The sequence below is a fragment of the Poecilia formosa genome, unplaced genomic scaffold (assembly GCF_000485575.1).
Source record: "Poecilia formosa unplaced genomic scaffold, Poecilia_formosa-5.1.2 Scaffold402, whole genome shotgun sequence".
Lineage (NCBI taxonomy): Eukaryota > Metazoa > Chordata > Actinopteri > Cyprinodontiformes > Poeciliidae > Poecilia > Poecilia formosa.
The window spans coordinates 483,449-502,706 of NW_006800341.1; the positions used below are offsets into that span (position 1 = coordinate 483,449).

The following is a 19,258-nucleotide window of genomic DNA, read 5'->3' on the forward strand; positions in this document are numbered from 1 at the left end:
AAAAAAAAGTTTACCTGTTTGAACATTATTGTGTCTTTGTAGTGAATTGAACTGAATATAGGTTGAAACTTCATTGGAGTTGGGGTTATAAGACAACTAAAACTGCACATCAACCTGAATGCACTCACAGGACGGTGGCAGCATTATTTTTTGGGGATGCTTCTCCAGCAGAAACAGGATAGCAAAAAAAGGGCTAGGGTTAGCCTCCCAACCGCACCTCCCTAAGCAAACATCCAGAGCTACAACACATGGTTTAGATCGTGTCTTATCATGAATGGCTCAGTCAAAGTCCAGATGTAAATTTAATCCAAGACTTGAAAAGGATGTTTACAGCTGCTCTCCATCCTGTCTGAGCAGCAGATGTTTTTACTACTTTTAATCTGTAGATTTGCAAGTTGTGCAGCTGTGGCTGCAGCAAAAGTTCTGATGCAAGGAGACTGAATACAAATGTGTAGCACACTTTGTTTTTCTTTGAGAAGTTTGCAAACTATCCTTTTTCTTTCAATTTTCCAAGTATGCACCACTTTGTAATAGTCTGTCATATAAAATCCTAATAATACAAGCTGAATTTTGAGGTTGCAATGTGACAAAATGTGAACATATTTCAAAGTACTGTATTTCAATTCAAAAATCACTATCCCAAACTGCTCAACGCTCTGACATTGCAGGTAAGTGCTGAAAAACATCTGCTCATGCTCACTCTCTGTCCATTTCAGATTCAAAAAGCTGTGATTATCAAACATTTTTCTCCTTTCTTCTCTTGTCTGCTGTGGTATCTGAAAGCTGGCAGCGCTGCGTTTGTGTGCATGGATCAGTCTGTGGAAAAGAAAAAAGCTGCTCACTTGTGTGTAGTTTTTTTTCCCCCACAGCCTTTAAGTTCCCATCTCTCAGCTGGAGATGCTGAAATAGTGCATCAGAGATGGTGTTAAGTGGGGACTTGTGCACTTAAGTGTAGGTACAGAAAACAGACGAGAAGTTTTGTGCAGAAGTTCCAGCTTCCTTTAGCTCCAGGGGGGGTCTTAGCAAGACATTAATGGGCTCAACACATAAATACAGTCGTTACGGCTCTCTGTGGAGAGTCTCTGGAGTAGACAGAAGTAAGCTGGTGAGAATTTGTGAAAAATGAGGATGTAATGGTGCATTTAAGCACACTAAGAAAAAGAGCACACACTGAACACAGGGTCTTCATGAGCAGAGACGAAGGCGAGTAAGGAGTGTGAGTTTAGTTCTTTGGGGCATGACGGCTCCTTTGTTCCCAGTTCCTTCAGCCCAAACACATGGCAGCACCCCCTTTCTTCCATGTGTGGGTGTGTGTGTGTGCATGTGTGTGTGTGTGTGTGTGTGTGTTTGTGCATTTTTGTGCAAACACTGTCTCTAGAGTCAAACGAAGGAAGAAAACCCTGTCACAGGAGTGCGTGACCCCGGTGGGTTGGCGTTGGGATTGATGTGTGTGTGCGCGGGCTGCCCTGTGGGTGTGTAAGCTCCCCCTGTGCTGTGCTGTGTCACCACCGTCTGATAGTAGGGCTCTGTGTCAGCGGTGGCACACTCGTCGTAGGCAAAAGGACTCCCTGTCCCTTTGAGGCCTTTGGGCTGCCGTTTCCAGGAGTTGTAGTAAGTGGGGTCGCTCATGTAGTGGTTGACAAAGGAGTGCTTTGGCTGTTCATCCTCGTAGTCGCTGTCCGTTAGCTGCACACAAACAACAGGATGCTTTTCAACTTACCAGTTATGACAGGAACAAGAGTAAGACAGGAAAACTAAATTACTGGTACAGAAAAAAATGCTATTCTGTGATATTTTCCTGCTATTTTAAAACATATTTGAATCTCTATAAAAAGCAGGCTTCCAAATACGTTGAGAGGATCATTGGCTCAAGGAAAAAGTGAAGAATAAACTCCGTCTCAACACATCTGAGCTGCTGCCCTCTGGAGGGCGCTAGAGGCTAATTAAAACAAAGGCAAACCGACACAGAAAACTTTTCTCCAAATGATGGCTACAAGCTGCTGTTAAAATCTAAAGAAGAAACTTTTGTCCCCTCAAAGTCATAAACATGTTGATCTCAATCATCTCAGTCTGTCTCTTCAAACAGACTTTCAACATAAAGCATTAAGTCTCTCTTTAACTACTTTTTATTACATTACCACAACAAACTCCATTGTATTATACATAGATTCTGTGTGACAAAACAACACAAAGTTGTGCTTAATTTTAAAGTGAATATAAAAAATTTAAAGTGGGATCACTCTTTAATCTAATATCTGTAGATAACATCCAAGACAACAAACTGAGTTGAAAATGTATAAAAAAGATAAAAAAATAAATAACATAAAATAAAATAGAATAAAATAAAATAAAATTAAATCATTTTTTAAAAAGCTACATAAGTGGTTTATTTATATAGTTAGAGGCAATTCACAACATGTCACCTCAATCCAATCATACATTCTAATTGACCCTAGTCACCTAGCAATGCAGTCAACTTCAGCCTATAATTCAAACTGGTAAAGTTTTCTATCATATCTTTATATCCACAGCTCAGGTGAATTATCGTTTACAGAATGATTGTTTATTCTGCAATTCTGGCCTTCATGCAGAATGGATAGAATAAAGTCAGGATTGAAAGAAAGAGCAAAAGTCATGTTTGAGGTTTGGCACAAGGAGTGTTGGCCAACTTAGTAGTAATTCGAAAGTAATTACTGATTACTTTCCCAAGAGAATAATCCAGTTAATACTTTACTGATTACTTATTTTAAAAATAATTAATTACTTTAATTACTTTATTTAGTTACTTGTTTTTGTTTGGCTTGTAACTTAATGTACATTTCATCACAAAAAATGTAATGAAATGCAAGTCTGATTTGAAGAATTTTCTTCTGCACATTCCATGATAAAGAAAATCAAGTCTCTCTTCTGTTAAACTATATTTCTTCCTAACCATGCAAAGCACAATTGTTTTTGTGTTTGCATTCTTTCATTCAAAATAGATGTAAAATACAGTGATAATATAAAATAATTTAAATTGATATCTCCTGACTGTCCTCTGAATTAGTACCATTTCCATCTTTTAACAGTTTTTGAAGTAGAGAGAGGACTAGTAATGAGTTTTAAAAAATCTCTTTTCACCTGTTTAGCAGGAGAGGGGCTGTCAGCGGTTTGCCCTGTGGAATCTATGTGGTAGCTGCAATGGTCAAGTCAGTGAGAGGGTCTGGGGGCTCTCGGGGCTACTGTTCAAATATGAAGTAGAATTTTCACTAGAGATAAGTTTTCTTCCCACACAGAGCGAACAGCTAATGATGGCGCTTCCAAGCATTAAACGCTACATTGTTCTGCTGCACTCTGTACTGTTTGCTGCAGATTTACGCTTTGGTTTGTTACCATGACCAGTGATGACGCACACACAGACATGATTGTCATGAGAGGATTACAAACAAAATCACAGTCTGCTTGTGTGGAGTAACAGTAATCTAATGACTTTTTTTTATTTTTAATTGTAGTTCCTTATTTTACTTGTTACTTGAAAAAAGTAACTGGGTTACATTAATACTGACCACAAGTCATGTTGGGATACAGCAAACAATGTGGGAGAATGTGCTCTAGTCACATGAGACCAAACTTGTTTTGCAACAACATGGTCTGTGAGGAGGAAGCCATGACTTCAAAAGAAACATTAAAAAGCCATATTGCAGTTTGCAAAAGCACACAGGGACAGTAACTTTCATTTTTGGAGTCATGTCCTGATCTGTTTGGCCATAATGTTTCCACATTTGGATGGAAACATCTAAAAACATCAGCCCAGAAGTTAAAAATTGGTCTTCCAAATTAACAATGGCGCAAAGCATTCAGACAAACTGGTTTAGCTTCAGATAGTGAGAAACAAAATGGCGCATGTGTCTTTCTATTCTGTGAATGTAAACTTCTGGTTTCAACTGTACATCTCAAGGAAAATACACAGAAGTTTATGGTATGTCAAAGTTCCAGGCATGTGACTATTTCTGCAAGACACAGATTCGCTATATTAAAAGTGTGAGACCTGTGTAATATGATACATATCTAGAAAAGATGCAATATAATCAGCACATATACACTATTTTCATTATGCTGTATTTGTCTAATATAGTAATGTTTAGATTTTTTTATTATTCTTTGAAGTCCTTTTGTTATATCTGGAATTTAATTTTATTATATACAATGATCAGAGATTATTCTATTCTATTCTATTCTATTCTATTCTATTCTATTCTATTCTATTCTATAAAACCAAAGTTACAGCACAGCAATATAATACCACAACAAATATCTAAAATAGCCTTCTAAGAGCTACATCCACTGAGATTAACCTGGCTTTTTTCAGCTTCCTCTGTTGGACTAAAAGCTTTGTACGAGTCAGAGCCTGTTAGCAGAGCTTCATGTTGTTTTGCCGACTAACCCTTTGAGGACTATAATAAATCAGATCAGTCATGAATCTATATTTCTCTTTTCAGCTTTTTTGACAGAAGACATGCTACACAAACTGAAGACTGAAAATACTTGTCACTTTCTTTTGACTGTACACCTCAGACAATATCAGACAGATTTTCTTCCAAATGTAAAGTGCTTCCGAATTGTAAGGATCACATCGATCACAATTGTTTGGTGACATGTTACAGTGGTTCCAGAATTTTCAGTAAATTTTTTTGGGTCATTTTGAAAGTATGAACACAAACGTTCCAAGTGAATTTATGGCAGATACATTAGCAGTTGATAAGTTTTAAATGTAAACCAGAAAAAAAAAATAAAAATATAAAAAAAAACAAGAAAGGGAAGGAAAGATGGAAAGAAAGTAGAAGAATAGATGGACAAATAGCTTGACAAATAAAGGGCAGAGGGATGGATAGATAAATGAATGAACAGATTTAGAGAACAGAATTTGGAATAAAGTGGGGGAAAACAAATATTTTCCCTGCTTTTCCAGACTTGTTAGAATACTTTATATCATATTCTGGATTCAGCTCCGTGAACTCAGTCCAGAACCAAAACTGATTGAGGCACAATGTGAAGGATTAATCTTTTTCACTCTACAGCTATTCGTTTGCTCCTTTCTTAACAGTAGTAGAAACATAAACTCTGAGGAATTAACCTACACAATCTGTAGATAAAAAGACGCCAGTTAAAAACTAGTGATCAAATATCTGGCACTAACCAACTGATCTTCATAAGTCAGACACACTGGTGTAAAATTGTGGCACATATTGAGACAAAGTTACACCAAACAGAAACAGGAGGAGCTTAAACTGAGGCAAACATTGGAAAGCCACATCCATAAAGACAGACTAGAAAACACAGATACCTCTGATTCAGAGACCTCAGTGGGTTTCTCTGTGAGTGTGGTGCTTTCAGTGAGCACTGCTCCGTTATAGTTGTTACAGATGTCTTCATCAGAATAGTGGAGCCCACCTGGACTGGGCCTGGGTGGAGATCTGGACACAAATTTGGATGATGAAACTGTTATTTTTCTTCCAATGAGGATTAGTGCTATGTAATCCTCTGAGAGAGCTAACCTGGTCCCATTCTTTTTGAGGAAGGAGTTCTTGGTGTTGAGTGTTCTGCTGTTTAGCTCCAGAGAAGTAAAACCACCGTTGTCGAGGGTTACCGACTCCTCCCCTGGAGTAATGTGCTTTCCTGCAGGAATATAAGAAAAAAAGAAGGACATTTGAAGAAGCTGGTCCAATAGATTACTGTTTCTATACAGCAGGACATCAAGTTTTTTTAATTCTACCTCCACTATTCAGCTATTTTTATACATATGTGTTGAAACTGTCACCATGTCCTGACAGTATGGAATGAGACAGAAAATATGTGAGAAAAAAAATCAAGTTCCTCTGCCTCCTTCCAGTGCTCCCAGTGCTAACTAGAAACAACCAATCAGAGGCAGGAGGAGGGGCTTACCCCAGTCAATCACAATCTCATGTAGCACTGCTCATCCCCCTTGGTCTTTGCTATGCTGCAGCTAGCAAGGAATGTCATGAATGCATTAGCAGCATTGACTGACAGCACTAAGGCCTTGCTGCAGCAACAGCAGCTCAAGAAGGAGCTGGAGGAGATCAATCTTTTCACAGATTATCTGTGAGCAGACTCATTCTCACAAAAAAATAAATTGCAATTAAAATAAAAGGTTGAATAAATCCCCAAGTCATAATTTCTTATCACATAATGTAATCATCTGTTTGACAAATTTTATTCAAAATTATAGAAAATAAACAGCCTACAGTATTATTACTGTATTGCTTTTATATCTAAAATAAATATTTCTCAGTTAGTCTATTGTTACAACCAAACATGGATCCTTTTAAGGCAGAGGGTGATTAAGGACAAAACTTTTCTTCTTTCTGTTAAGCAATTGCAACAATTATGTTAATTTCCTCTCATCTGCTATTATGTCGGAAAGTTAATCAATTACAAATTTCAACATAAAGAAATAATTCACAAGCACCCTGACAATGCTAAGAAAATCCAAGTTAAGTAATTTTGTGCATCTATTAGTTTAATTATCAAGCTATTTATGTTGATTAGATGTTAATCAATACTCCATGCCTTTCTACTTCTTTGGGCTATAAAAGTGATGCCTTTATAACACCACATGGTATTCTAGAAAAGGGAAATGTGTGTTGATTTTCAGAAGTGGCTAACTTTACGGTTAAATATAGTAATTATAGTCAATATATTAACATAGTACAGCAATTAAAGATGTTAAAATAACATGAGCTGTGACAAATAAGACTAGACGAGGAGCAAAAGTCAGCTTTCCACTGTTTCAAAGAGGAGGATGGAATATAAAATAAATCTTCAAAGCTCAGGATTGAAGAAATGCAGCAAATGGAGTTAGGTTCAACTAATCTCCATCATTTATTTGGCTTTGGTTCAATTCAAAATATCTTATTAATCTCAAAGGAAAATTAAATAATAAAAGTGCAAAGTGATGTAGCTAGTCCCAAAACTACAAAAAGTCAGAGTAGATTTCTGTACTAAAATAAAAGCATTTAAGAATAATAAATTAAAGTAAGGAAAACAAAAATCCAGTCAGATGTTTGGAAGTGGGCTCTGTCCTGATTCATCAGAGTGAAGGAACAAGGTTACACCTCTCAGCTCAACAAGCAGCTGGAGGCAGTTTTACAAACAAACGCGTGAATAGGTGCCCCAAAAGTGTCTCAGCTTTTCAGTGTCATAAAAACAGACGATTCTGAATCACTATGTTTAGGTAATGATGCTACTAAAGCTGACAGCGTTTTGTCTGAAGAATAAAAATAAATGGACAAACATCATCTGCACAATTGTGGCACCTGAAAGACTTAAAGGTTGAATATGAGAAGCACAGACCTGTACCACAGGCCTTGTATTTGGTGCTGTGTCCATGCAAGAGCAGAGTAAAGACCAGGACCAGGATGAGGATGAGGCCCACCAGAGCCATCACCAGCAGGAACCACCACTCTTCATAAAAAGGACGCTCTGACAATGCTGCACGCAGAGAGATGGATTAGGACATTAAACATGTCTGATTTATTCTTGATTCTATCGAACATATAATGCTACAAAAGTGAATTTAACAATATGCTTGCTGCAATATTTGCTGGTCTATTTTGTATACGGTCACAGATGTCAGTTTAAAATTTCAAATGTATACACATTTAAAGAACCTCAGTGTTTATTCTTAACTCTTTAGTGCAAAAAAACTGATTGAAAATCGATTTATTCACTGCATGTTTATGTCTGTCTGTGTAAGGCTGAGATGGAACTGCACATAAAAACATCCCTTTAAAGCAGGGGTGCTCAAGTCCAGTCCTCGACAGCTACCATCCTGCAGCTTTCAGATGCTTCCCTGCTCCAACAAACCTGAATCAAATGAATGGTTCGTTATCAGACCTGTTCAGAGTTGATCCTGGTCTGTTGGAGCAAGAATGCTTCTAAAAATTGCAAGATGGTAACTCTTGAGGATTGGACTTGAGCACCCCTGCTTTAATTATTCAGACTACCAACACAAAAGAGACACAATCAAAACTGACTTATTACCCTGCGATAACTCAGAAATAGTCCAAATAGTTTTAATAAAAAGTATTTTTTTATTTGTTTTCTTCTTACGGAAAGTTTCTGTTTATATCATAGGTTTGTGGTGCATTTCTATCCAAAAGAAAAAGATATAAAACTTCAGATATTTCACAACGAGATATTAATATGCATCGAAAAACCTCACAAAAGCCTTATATTATAGTAGAAAGTACAATGGCCACCGTAAGAATGGCTTACAGTATTCAATTATGCCTCATGAACTGATCAGTACATTATTGCGAGGGAACGCAAAAGAAAAAAACAATCCCCATCTCCCCTAAAGGGCTCTGTACAAACCAACTTGGCCATCTGTAAAACAGGAAAAAAATAAAAAGCTATACCCCTGGGATAAAACAAAGATGGAAAATTACCCAGCCACACATTACTATCAAGAAATTATTTAAATACCAGTCTCCATAATATGATTGCAAAAATATTTAAGATAATTTGTCATCAATTCTGTGAATTTATATTTTCTTCAGAGCAAAAACTCTCCAAACATCATAGTAGAAGATGCTTTGCAATTTGTGAAAAAAAAAAGAAAAAAAAAAAAATCACATTGATGTACTTTTCCCCCAAAATTATTCAAACAGATCATTGTGGCAATATACTTATATTAAAGATCCAAGTGACTCCAAACCACTTTTATTAGCAATGGATACCAACATCAGGGCTTTTGCTGCTCCAGCATAAAAAAGTCTTTTGTATTTACACTAAATGTCCTTTTCTGACATTAAAATTTGCTTAATGTTCTGAAACACATTAGTGGGACAAAAAGAAACAAAAAATGTCAGGGGGAAATTTTTTTAAAAGGGCAGTATTGTGTATTTTCCAGGCATAGTGCCATATCATGGCACAATCAACGAACTATGCTGCCGTCACTTGTTATAAAAATGCTATGCCTATCAAATATGACTTAAAAGAAATTCAACTTCATAATTTAATGCCTTGAAATTGGGCCTTTGTCTCATTAAAAACTCCTGCTCTTTCTGAAACTCAGGAACTCATCACAACATGGCTCCTCTATTAACCCTGTAACAACGTTTTTGCCAAATGAAATCAGACTTTGCAGATGCACAGTTCCATCAGGTGTTTACTAATTGCTGCTAGCCAGTCTGAAGGAGGAAGTTGCGGGGAGGTCTGCTCTTTGAGGAGGTACAATTGCATTCAACCATTCAACTGCATAAACAGTTGAATGGTTGCCGTGGGAGATTTGAAGGATTTCTTAAACATGGATGAAAGAAGGGAACACTCCCGGTATGTTTTTAATGAAGGATTAACATTATAACCTGATGTAAAGCACAGAAAAGTAATTGACTTTACATAACTTTGCCCCTTTAACAGCACAGTAGTGTTTTTTATTTTATTTTACACTCATTCAGGATATTGTGTATTTAGAATACAAAAAGTAAAATGCCGCAGCAAATCCTTTGAAAATAAAGACAACTCTAAGTGTCTGTTCCTCTGATCTTTTCATCAGAAGCGCTAACTAAATGTTGAAAGATAACTGATAAGCATCTGAGGTTAGATTTCTGTTTGACCTGTTACACAGGCTGCAGCTGAAGCAGTTCTGCCTTTACGTGGAGGCAAAAACCCAATCACCTCAGTATCTTCCTGTTCTATGCTGCATCCATCAGGCTGGATCTACTGTCTAAACTTTCCCAGCATTATCTCCAGTGGTTTGCACATCTGTGTGTGTTTACCAGCAAGAGCCACGGAGGGTGCGCTTGGCTGTCCGTAACCATAGCGATTCACAGCAATGACTCTGAACTCATAGCTGACCCCTGACCTCAAACGCTCCAGTGGCACGGAGACGGACCTGCTGGCTGGAGGGAGGAGTCGGATGAAGGAATCCCAGACTCCCTCATCTACAGGAATACAGGTTTCATTAACACAAGTGGATGGATAGAACTGTTAGCTGTGAGTAAGAATGATACATTTTAGATGGTAACAATATTGTGGTGGAGGCAGTAATTGCTGTTACGATTTTTAATAAAGAGGCTTATTCATTGTTAGCAGAAGAAAAATTCAATCAAAGACTACAATTGCTCTCCTGCAGAGTGGTGAAGCTCTTTCCTTTCCTGCATTACACACACACCTACACACACACGCACCCATGTGCCCACACACTCACACACACACACGCACGCACGCACGCACGCACGCACGCACGCACGCACGCACGCACACACACACACACACGCACACAGATCTTTAATTGTGCCTGACTTGATTTGCACCATGGGATATGCAGAGACTTGCCACTCAGAACAGTTTAGTTTGAGTAAGTAAAAGAATCAGTGCAGACAGTGCAAAGGTCGAAGCAATGAGCAACAGAGCTCACCTGAGGGACGCGCCTCCACAACGTAACCAGTAACAGGAGCTGCACCCATGTCTCCCTCTGACCAGTGGATGGTGAGAGCAGATGATGTCTTGGTGATGGACATTTCCACCGGCGGCCCAGGGGACCCTTTAGTATCAAAAGAACACATTCACATGTAGACATGGTACTGATTTGTGTTGTTTTCCTGGGAATCAACCCACAGAAATTAGTTTAATCCTACCTATAATTTATTAGCAATGCATAATACATCGGCACTAACATCACTATCGACTGGTATTAGTCATTTTTTAACATATCAGTATTGGTCCGATAAATAAAACTGGCCTGATAATAACAATAAGTATTAATTTCCACTTTGTTTCCATTTGTGTCAGGAGGGGAAGGGGCAGAGGTTGGTACTTCACGTTTGGTTCAATACAATTCAATACATTATCCTGTGTTTCTTTAGATAGAAACCTTTTAATATGTTGAGTGATTAATTGAGCATACTGCACTGTTTGATAACTAGGATCAATTGGAATGTATATGTGATTAAATTGAAATATTTTTTTGTAAAATGCCTGGAAATGACATTTGTTGTAAACTGGCACATATAAATATAGTGAATGATTAATTGTACTGGCCAAAACCTTGTTGGACATTTGTAAGGAATGCTGAAAACAAGGAAGAATGGAGGAACCAGTTTAAATGAGCAACCATTTCTACCAAGAACAGGTCAAAAATAGCCCAGTCCAGCCCAGCCCAGCTTATCCGGGGTCAGGTTGCGGTGGTAGCAGCCTAAGAAGGCTCTTTCCTTGTTCCAGCTCCTCCGGGGGAATCCCAAGGCATTCCCAGGCCAGCTGAGAAAACATAGTCCCTCCAGCGTGTCCTGGGTCTTCCCCGGGGTCTCCTACTGGTGGGATGTGCTCGGAACACCTCACCAGGAAGGCGTCCAGGAGGCATCCTGACCCCAAGCCACCTCATCTGGCTCCTCTCGATGTCAAATATCCAATTACACTTAATTTCTGGTGTGAAGTAATGTTAACTTTTGGGAGAGTCCAGATTTGAATCTGAAGGAGAATCCAAAATGGAAACTAAAGTCTCCTCCTTATTTTATTTTAAAAATAAATGTAAAATAAAATCTGCTGGGGGTATGAATAATTTTGGACTTAACTGTATACCTTGGGACCCATATTTAAAGGTTATTTGTATGTAAACTTTATACCCTTATATTGATAAAAAACATATATTTTTGCAGGTAAAGTCAAATCTTAATTTTTTTTTTAAATTCAGCTGGTGATATCTAAATCTTTGCTTAACAAAACACCAAAAGATACTTTGAATGTTTAATACTCTAAATAAAATAATTTGAGTTGAAGCAAAGTCTAAAGTGACAACATGTAGAGATTTCTGTCAGCTCTGCTCACCTTTCACAGGTTGAGCTGTGATGTTTGCTTCCACTGCTGATCCGTAGCTGACTGTGAGAGCTTGAACCCCAAACATATACGTTGCTCCTTTGATCAGATCTCGAACTTTTAGCCATCGCTGCCAGCTCCCTTTCACATCAACTGTCACCACTTTACTCACTCCTGCAGATTTTTGAGGAGAAACCACTTTGTAACATCAGACATGCCCTTTAATGAGTGAGTGTCTGTTTTTGTGCATACCTTGTACAGGAGCGGTGGGCTGATAGATGACCCGGTAGCCTTCCACTTGTCCATTGGGAGTGAGTGGAGCTCCCCAGGACACGTTGACACTCCCCCCCGTCACTTCAGAGAAGGTCAGGTAGCTTGGCTGGCTGGGCGCTGCGGAACAAACAGACCAGGGAGATCAGAGAACACGCTGCCTTACGGTTTAGTTTCCAGGGAACTGAGTTGTAACGAAATTCCTACCAGACTGCAGGGTCCGTGCCCCGCGGGGGTCACTGGGAGGTCCATCCCCAGCAGTGTTAAAGGCAGTCAGTGTGACCATATATGGTGTATAGCTGGTCAGGTTTGTGAGGTGAACACAGGTATCTGGGACAAAAATCACCTTCATCTTCTCAGTCTGGTTCTGGTTGTCTCTTTCCCAGTAATGAATCTGGAACACAGTGAACAATAGATTCATACTGCTGCCGTTCCAAAAAAACCTTGTATTCAGCCTCATTCAAACTGAAAACCCTAAATATAACTCAGTGCAACCAAGTGCTTTAAAATTCACCTAAATTGTAAATCTGTGTGTAATCTAGTTTTAAGGATAAATCCAACTGTACAGTAAAGGTTACCCAAATTTGGGTCCTCTCGTGAATGACAACCTATGAATGACAGGTTAAACAGCTCAATCCAGCTCAATCCTTCATATGGAAATTTGAAGAGCATGGAACAACTAACTATATGATAAGTGATAAAACATCTAATTTTTTTATTGTGTTTACACGGCCCTAGTGTAGCCCAGACATAGTAAAGAGTAGACCTCAGATTGACTTCTCGGGCGCAGGAAATATGGCGGTCATCTTGGAGCGGTCGTCCCTCCTACTTGGCTAAACCACAACAGCACTGCAGGAAATCAATGGATCAATGGACTATTGATGTGAGAGCTCAGGGGATGACATCTGCTTTAGGAACATTTTTGGTCATTTTTAAGAAACTAGCAAATTATTTCTGTTTTTTGGGTTTCAAATAATGAAAAACATACAACTGTTGTATGTTTTTAGGTTAATATTTGTTGAAAATTATGCTAAAAAGCATATACTTTACTCCTTAATGGCAAGAAAAATATATTTCTGGTAGTTTTGGTGTCTCTGAAGATTTTCTTTGACTCATGTCACTTTTCTGAAGCCTAGCTTTTGAGTCAATTTTGTCTTTGAGCACTTTAGCACCCTTATTTTTTTATCTCAGATAAACTATACAGGAACTGCAAATTAATTATTGTCTGATGTGCAGCCAGAAGGTGATACTGTGGTGTTTATAGAGACTGATCCAGAGCCAGTCTTTTATTAAAGAGAATGGTTCATAAAGGTGTACACAAAGAACAGAGAAGCAATACACTACAAAAACAAACATGCACATATAATCATAATGATGTGCTGAAAAGCACAGTGTAATAATTAATACAAGATGTATTTGGTGTCTGAGAACACCTGAATACAAGCCAGNCTATTTGCAAAACGACTGAGCTCTGCAACATTAAAACATGGATAGAACCGTAACTACATTAATCATAACTCTTCTCCTCAGTGTTTCTGTTTCTGGTGGTGCAGCTCTGTGCTGCCTTCAAGAGAATGGGACATCAGAGTATCATCCATAAAACTTCACCCACATGGCATTTATTGTGCAAACCAGAGCTTTCAGTGGAAAAACAAAAGTTCCAGGTCCTTTAATGCCATAGAAATATGAGACAGAAACATTGATTATATCTATATATAGACCTCTCTATTGATTTATAGGTTAATAGTTTTACTGGACAGAAATTACAAAGAACAAATCTGGTTCTTAATCAAATCTAATTAAAAACATAAATAAGTGATAAGTTATTTACTGTTATGATCTGTAAGATATATTTATTCTCAGTACTAGATGTGGTCTCAACAAACCCATGACATTTCAACAATATTATTTTACCTTTTATCTGAAACTAGTATGTTTATTCTTGCCATACACTCCTCTGTATTAATTATTGATTGAAAGGTCTTGCCATACCAGTTTATTCCTCTGTATTTACTTTAGTTTCTTAGTTTATTCTTGCATTTTGTTCTTCATTCATTTCCATTTAGTTTCCTTTAATTAGTATTGTCCTCTCTTGGTTTATTGCTATGTCCACTTTAGTTTCTTTTCTGTTGCTAGATTTATTTTATCGTTTATTGACCATCAGTAATCTTCACTCATCACCTGCTGCGCCGCCTAATCGTCATGTGTTTCACATCATGTGTTGATTTTTCACTGTTCAGCATCGGATTCTCTGTTTTTATGCCATAATTCACATCTAGTTCATCGCGCCGTTTTATGTCCCGCTTCTCGTGTTTTAGAGTTTTGCTCAATGTGCGCGTCTTTTTTTTTTTTTTTTTTTTTTTTTTTAAGCCCCTATGGTGCGGGGCGGTCGGGAAACGTATCGATGGGGAAAAGGCAGACTGATATAAACCTTTTAAAACAACAGAAACAATTTCGGTATTCTGATTATTGAAATTTAAAAGTGCTGTGTTGTTCTATCACCCCCGTGTCATACCGGACCTTACAGCTTCGGTGTTATCGCTATAAAATGAACGCTCTCTGTCGTGTTGTCACCATGGAGGGATTTCTTTATTTAAATGGGTTCATTTTTCAGAGGGATACAAAATGAGGTGATTTTAGCTACCAGTAGCAGGAGAACGGAGCTGCGCCAAGAAGCTAAAAGAAGCTACAAACACTGAATAGAAGAAGAGCTGTCATGTATATTGTTGCAGCCAAGCATGGTTTAATGTTACACAATACAGTTTTACCAAGTTGCTCAAAGTCTAAACTGGTATTGTTGTGCATTTAAGGTGTAAAGTTTACCTTCGACCAAACGCCCCCCAAAGGCATCCCAGCGCCCCCCTTTTGTAAAAATGTCCGCCAGCGCCCCCTGCCGTNGAAAGAAATTTCTGAACGAATCGGCTGTTTGCAGAGTGTTATATCAAGGCACCTCAGTGGGAAGTCAGTAGGAAGGAAGACTTGTGGTAGAAAACGCTGCACAACGAGAAGAGGTGACCGGACCCTGAGGAAGATTTAAATTTAAATTTAAATTTAAATTTAATTTAAATTTAAAATTTAAAAGTGCTATCTCCCCCGTGTCATACCGGACCACTTACAGCTTCGGTGTTATCGCTATAAAATGAACGCTCTCTGTCGTGGTGTCCATGGAGGGATTTCTTTATTTAAATGGGTTCATTTTTCAGAGGGATACAAAGTGAGGTGATTTTAGCTACCAGTAGCAGGAGAACGGATCTGCGCCAAGAAGCTAACAGAAGCTACAAACACTGAATAGAAGAAGAGCTGCTATTGATACAGTTGCAGCCAAGCATGTTTTAATGTTACACAATACAGTTTTACCAAGTTGCTCAAAGTTTAAACTGGCATTGTTGTCCATTTAAGGTGTAAAGTTTACCTTCGACCAAACGCCCCCCAAAGGCATCCCAGCGCCCCCCTTTTGTAAAAATGTCCGCCAGCGCCCCCTGCCGTCCTCTGAACGACCCCTGGGGGGCGGTACCGCCCACGTTGAGAACCGCTATTCTGGATACAGGGTTACCAAGGGTTAAAATGTGGCCCAATAACATCTGGCCTTGCACAAGAAGAAACTACAACCTTAAGACTTTTTCTTGGTTCTAGAGCTGTACTGGTGCAAATTATAGACTAGGCATTGAGCAACTTGCTGCCTCTCATAATAAAGGTTAAATGGTACCTAAAGACCAAATACAGCTTTGTATTATATGGTTCAGATGTTGAGGCCCTGAATGCAGCAGAGCCAGAATGAAGACTGGCAGGTGGTACGACCACTAATCTTTGATAAGCACAAAACTAAACAAACTGACTGCCAAGGAAAAATGTGCAGAAGCTGACTTGGCATGGTGGGTAAAAAACCACCAGACAGAAAGGAGGAACAAAGAGAATCTGGCACTGAACAAAGAAAAACAAAAAACTTGCATCATGAGGGAGCACATGAGCCATGAAGATCAAGTTGTTGATCAGAGACTGAGAGCAGGAGAGACAGTTATGCAGAACACTGACTGAACAAAGAGCAGAAACATTCAACAGGAGCTTAAAAAACCCAGATTAACTCAACAAAGACAAGAATTCAACAAAGCAGAGAGAAAAATTGATCTGAAATCAAAACCTACTAAGAATCACAGGTTGAACCAGCCAAGCTGTCGCCTTTCCTCTTTGTGTGTTACCATCCTGTTGTCTGAGCAAACAGTAAAAGAAGTCACAACCTCTAAATTTATTTATTATTCTTCCTTTGCTCTTGTTCTTNGTCTGATACTTTCTAATATGCCAATAACTTTTCAAATAGCAACATAAGACTGGTATATTTAATAAATGGTTTACATTTTTTTATTTGTCACAAAAACTGACATTGAAATATATTTTTGGGTGAACGCACTATTTAGCATTTTCAGAAAAATAACGTGCTGTTGCAGTTGGGAAATAAAACTGTTGTAGAGAGGTATACAAATGGCTCAATTTTCTTGTTATTCAGAATATATAGCTCTATGGAGCACCATAATCCATATTTAGGGCTTCCAAAGCAGAAAGTAGCTTCTGAGCAGCACTTGAGGGCAGCATTTGACCATATCTTTTCTTCTAGGAGTTCTTACTGTAATGAGATGCACAATAACTCATTGATACAATCAGCTAAAGATCATAGCATATATTACCTTCAGCACAGAGGGAAGCTTCATTTAAACAGGATTATATGTCTTGCTCTATTTAGTGAGAACTGCAAAATAAAAGTGGAACTCACTTTGTAATTCCCTCCACTGTTGTTCAATGAATCAGATTTTGAAGTTGGAATTTTCAGAGCAATTAAAAAAACAATTTTTTTTTTATCAATCATAGACGATCATCACAAATATCATTTTTACTGTATTAATTTATTTAAATTTTTCAACTGTTGAGAATTCTTCCCAAAAAGATTTTCACTATTTTTGTATTTTTGACTGAACATGATGATCAAAAAAAAAAATCTTGATAGACCAAGATAACAGCGAATACAAAATACAGTTTTCAAATAACAATATGATTTATTAGAACATAAATTATTGTTTTTTACGCAGACCAACACACTACTATCATAATTTTGAATATCATATGATGGTCTGTTTCTGAATTGCTGTGTTAGTTTCATGTACTTTTGGTAAGCTGCCCACTAATGGAAAAGGGTCAATATTGTTCCATGTTTTCTCCATGTGTGGTTCACTGGAGTCCCAAAGCCTTACAAGTTGCCTTTTAACTCTTTCCAGACTGATAAATATGAAGACATTATTGTTCTTTATTCTTGCAATAGGATAGGTCTGTGAGCTACACCACACATGTTCATTACATTTAATATATAAAATCATTCTTGCATATTGAGATTTCACTCAATCAATTCTGCTTGTTTTGCGGAATGTGCTGTTTAAGACTACATCATGATTATGCAAATTAGCTGCTGCTGGCCAAGTCCTCTCAACTCACTGCTTTCATTAGCTCCTCAGACACATGGTTGCACAGTGGTACAACCATATGTCTTTGACCTGGAAGCAGACCCAAAAGCACAATAACTCAGCACAAAAATATTTTTTTTCCGCAAATGCAACCTTTTTTAAAAATATACCTTTAGAGTTAGAGGAGAAGCAATTATCTCTATATGTAAAAAAAAAAGACAATGTCAGTGTGTCTGAGTGCCTGACAGTCTTCTCAATACAGACTATCCCTTTCAGTTTACTACAATTCCAACATTCAATGGAGATGACAAGTAGATCTAGCAGAAGCTATCATTCAGTGTTGACAAATAACAAATTATGTTCACCTTGAACAACAATACTAAACAAAACACCATTATGTATGCCATCATCTGCAGATTTGTGATGAACAGCAGGAACAAAACCTTCCTTCTGTCCAAGTCTTTAGGTAAATTATTTTAGTAGTTTTCAAAAAAGTCCTTCCTAAGCTGATCTGCACAAACTACAACTTTCTCTGGCAACATCACAGGGACATGAAGCCACACTGCTTTGTTGTATGTGACTGGACACATGATCTGTATTGCAGCCAACAGCAAAATATGTTCCATATCCAACAGCCATTGTGCAGCATAAATCAAGCAGAACAACCAGTGTTGTATTGTAATGAAGTGGGTGGAGTTCCATTGGTGTTGCCAGGTGAGGGGCTGGACATTGCTTAAAACTGATAAGTAACAAAATTGTGACAAAACAATTTAGAGGTTCTTAAAACAGGGCGCTTTGCAGACACCAGAAAAAAGCTCTTGGACTGTTCGTAGAAGCAGGAGATGAGTACAGAAATGTTCAAAAAGTGAATTTTACATAATAGTGAACCTTTGAGATTTAGCAAAGGTGGCAACTGAACTTTCATACTGACCTATGTTGATTTCAGATAACTTTTTTCTTTAAGAAGTACAATCTTGATTTGAAATCTGAGTCATAATTACTGAGGTTATTTTATGATAAAATAAAGTCAATTATTGGAATGTTTACATACATTCCATTGAATTATTTCCCAACATACATCCACATACACTCCTGATCAAAATCTTAGGACCAGTCAAAAAATTGCAAGAATTTGCATTTTGCACTATTGGATCTTAAGAAGGAATGTGCACAATGTTAAAGGAAAAAATCAATGCAAGAGACAAGAACCTTTGAGCGGGGAATTTTCTGAAAACTGCATTTACACTCAAACATGATTTTTTCAGCTGATCAAAAGTTCAAGACCATAGTCTTTAAAAGCCAAAAGCTGTGCAAAAATCTTGATTCCAAGTCATTTTCTGTCAAGTCTTTACACTGTCAAGACCTCCTGATGGCAAAAGCAAAATAGCTCACTGACTTTGAACGTGGTAGGATTGTTGAGCTGCATAAACAAGGCCTCTCACATCGTGCCATCGCTGCTGAGGTTGGATGCAGTAAAACAGTCATTTTGCATTTTTTAAATGATCCTGAGGGTTATGGAACAAAAAAGTCAAGTGGTAGACCCAAAAACATTTCACCAGCTCTGAGCCGCAGGATCCGATTGGCTGTCCGTCAAGACATGGGACGATCCTCTACCCAAATTAAGGCCATTACTGGTGCTGACTGAAGCACAATAGCCATCAGGCGGCGTCAGCGAGAGAAGGGCTTCAGAAACAAAAAACATCTTCAAAGGCCACGTCTTCTTCAAC

General features: G+C 38.1%; 1 protein-coding gene across 1 annotated transcript; it reads right to left on the minus strand.

The window, feature by feature from the left end:
• Positions 1 to 823: 823 nt before the first annotated feature.
• LOC103154822 (protein sidekick-1) lies at positions 824 to 12,520 on the minus strand. The gene is made up of 9 exons (XM_007576240.2): positions 12,292 to 12,520; positions 12,067 to 12,204; positions 11,827 to 11,988; positions 10,421 to 10,546; positions 9,780 to 9,944; positions 7,351 to 7,488; positions 5,535 to 5,655; positions 5,324 to 5,453; positions 824 to 1,686 (listed from the first exon to the last, which is right to left on the minus strand). The coding sequence occupies exons 1-9, from the start codon at positions 12,503 to 12,505 to the stop codon at positions 1,381 to 1,383; spliced, it is 1,500 nt and encodes a 499-aa protein (XP_007576302.2). The 5' UTR covers positions 12,506 to 12,520; the 3' UTR covers positions 824 to 1,380.
• Between the last annotated feature and the right edge of the window lie 6,738 nt (positions 12,521 to 19,258).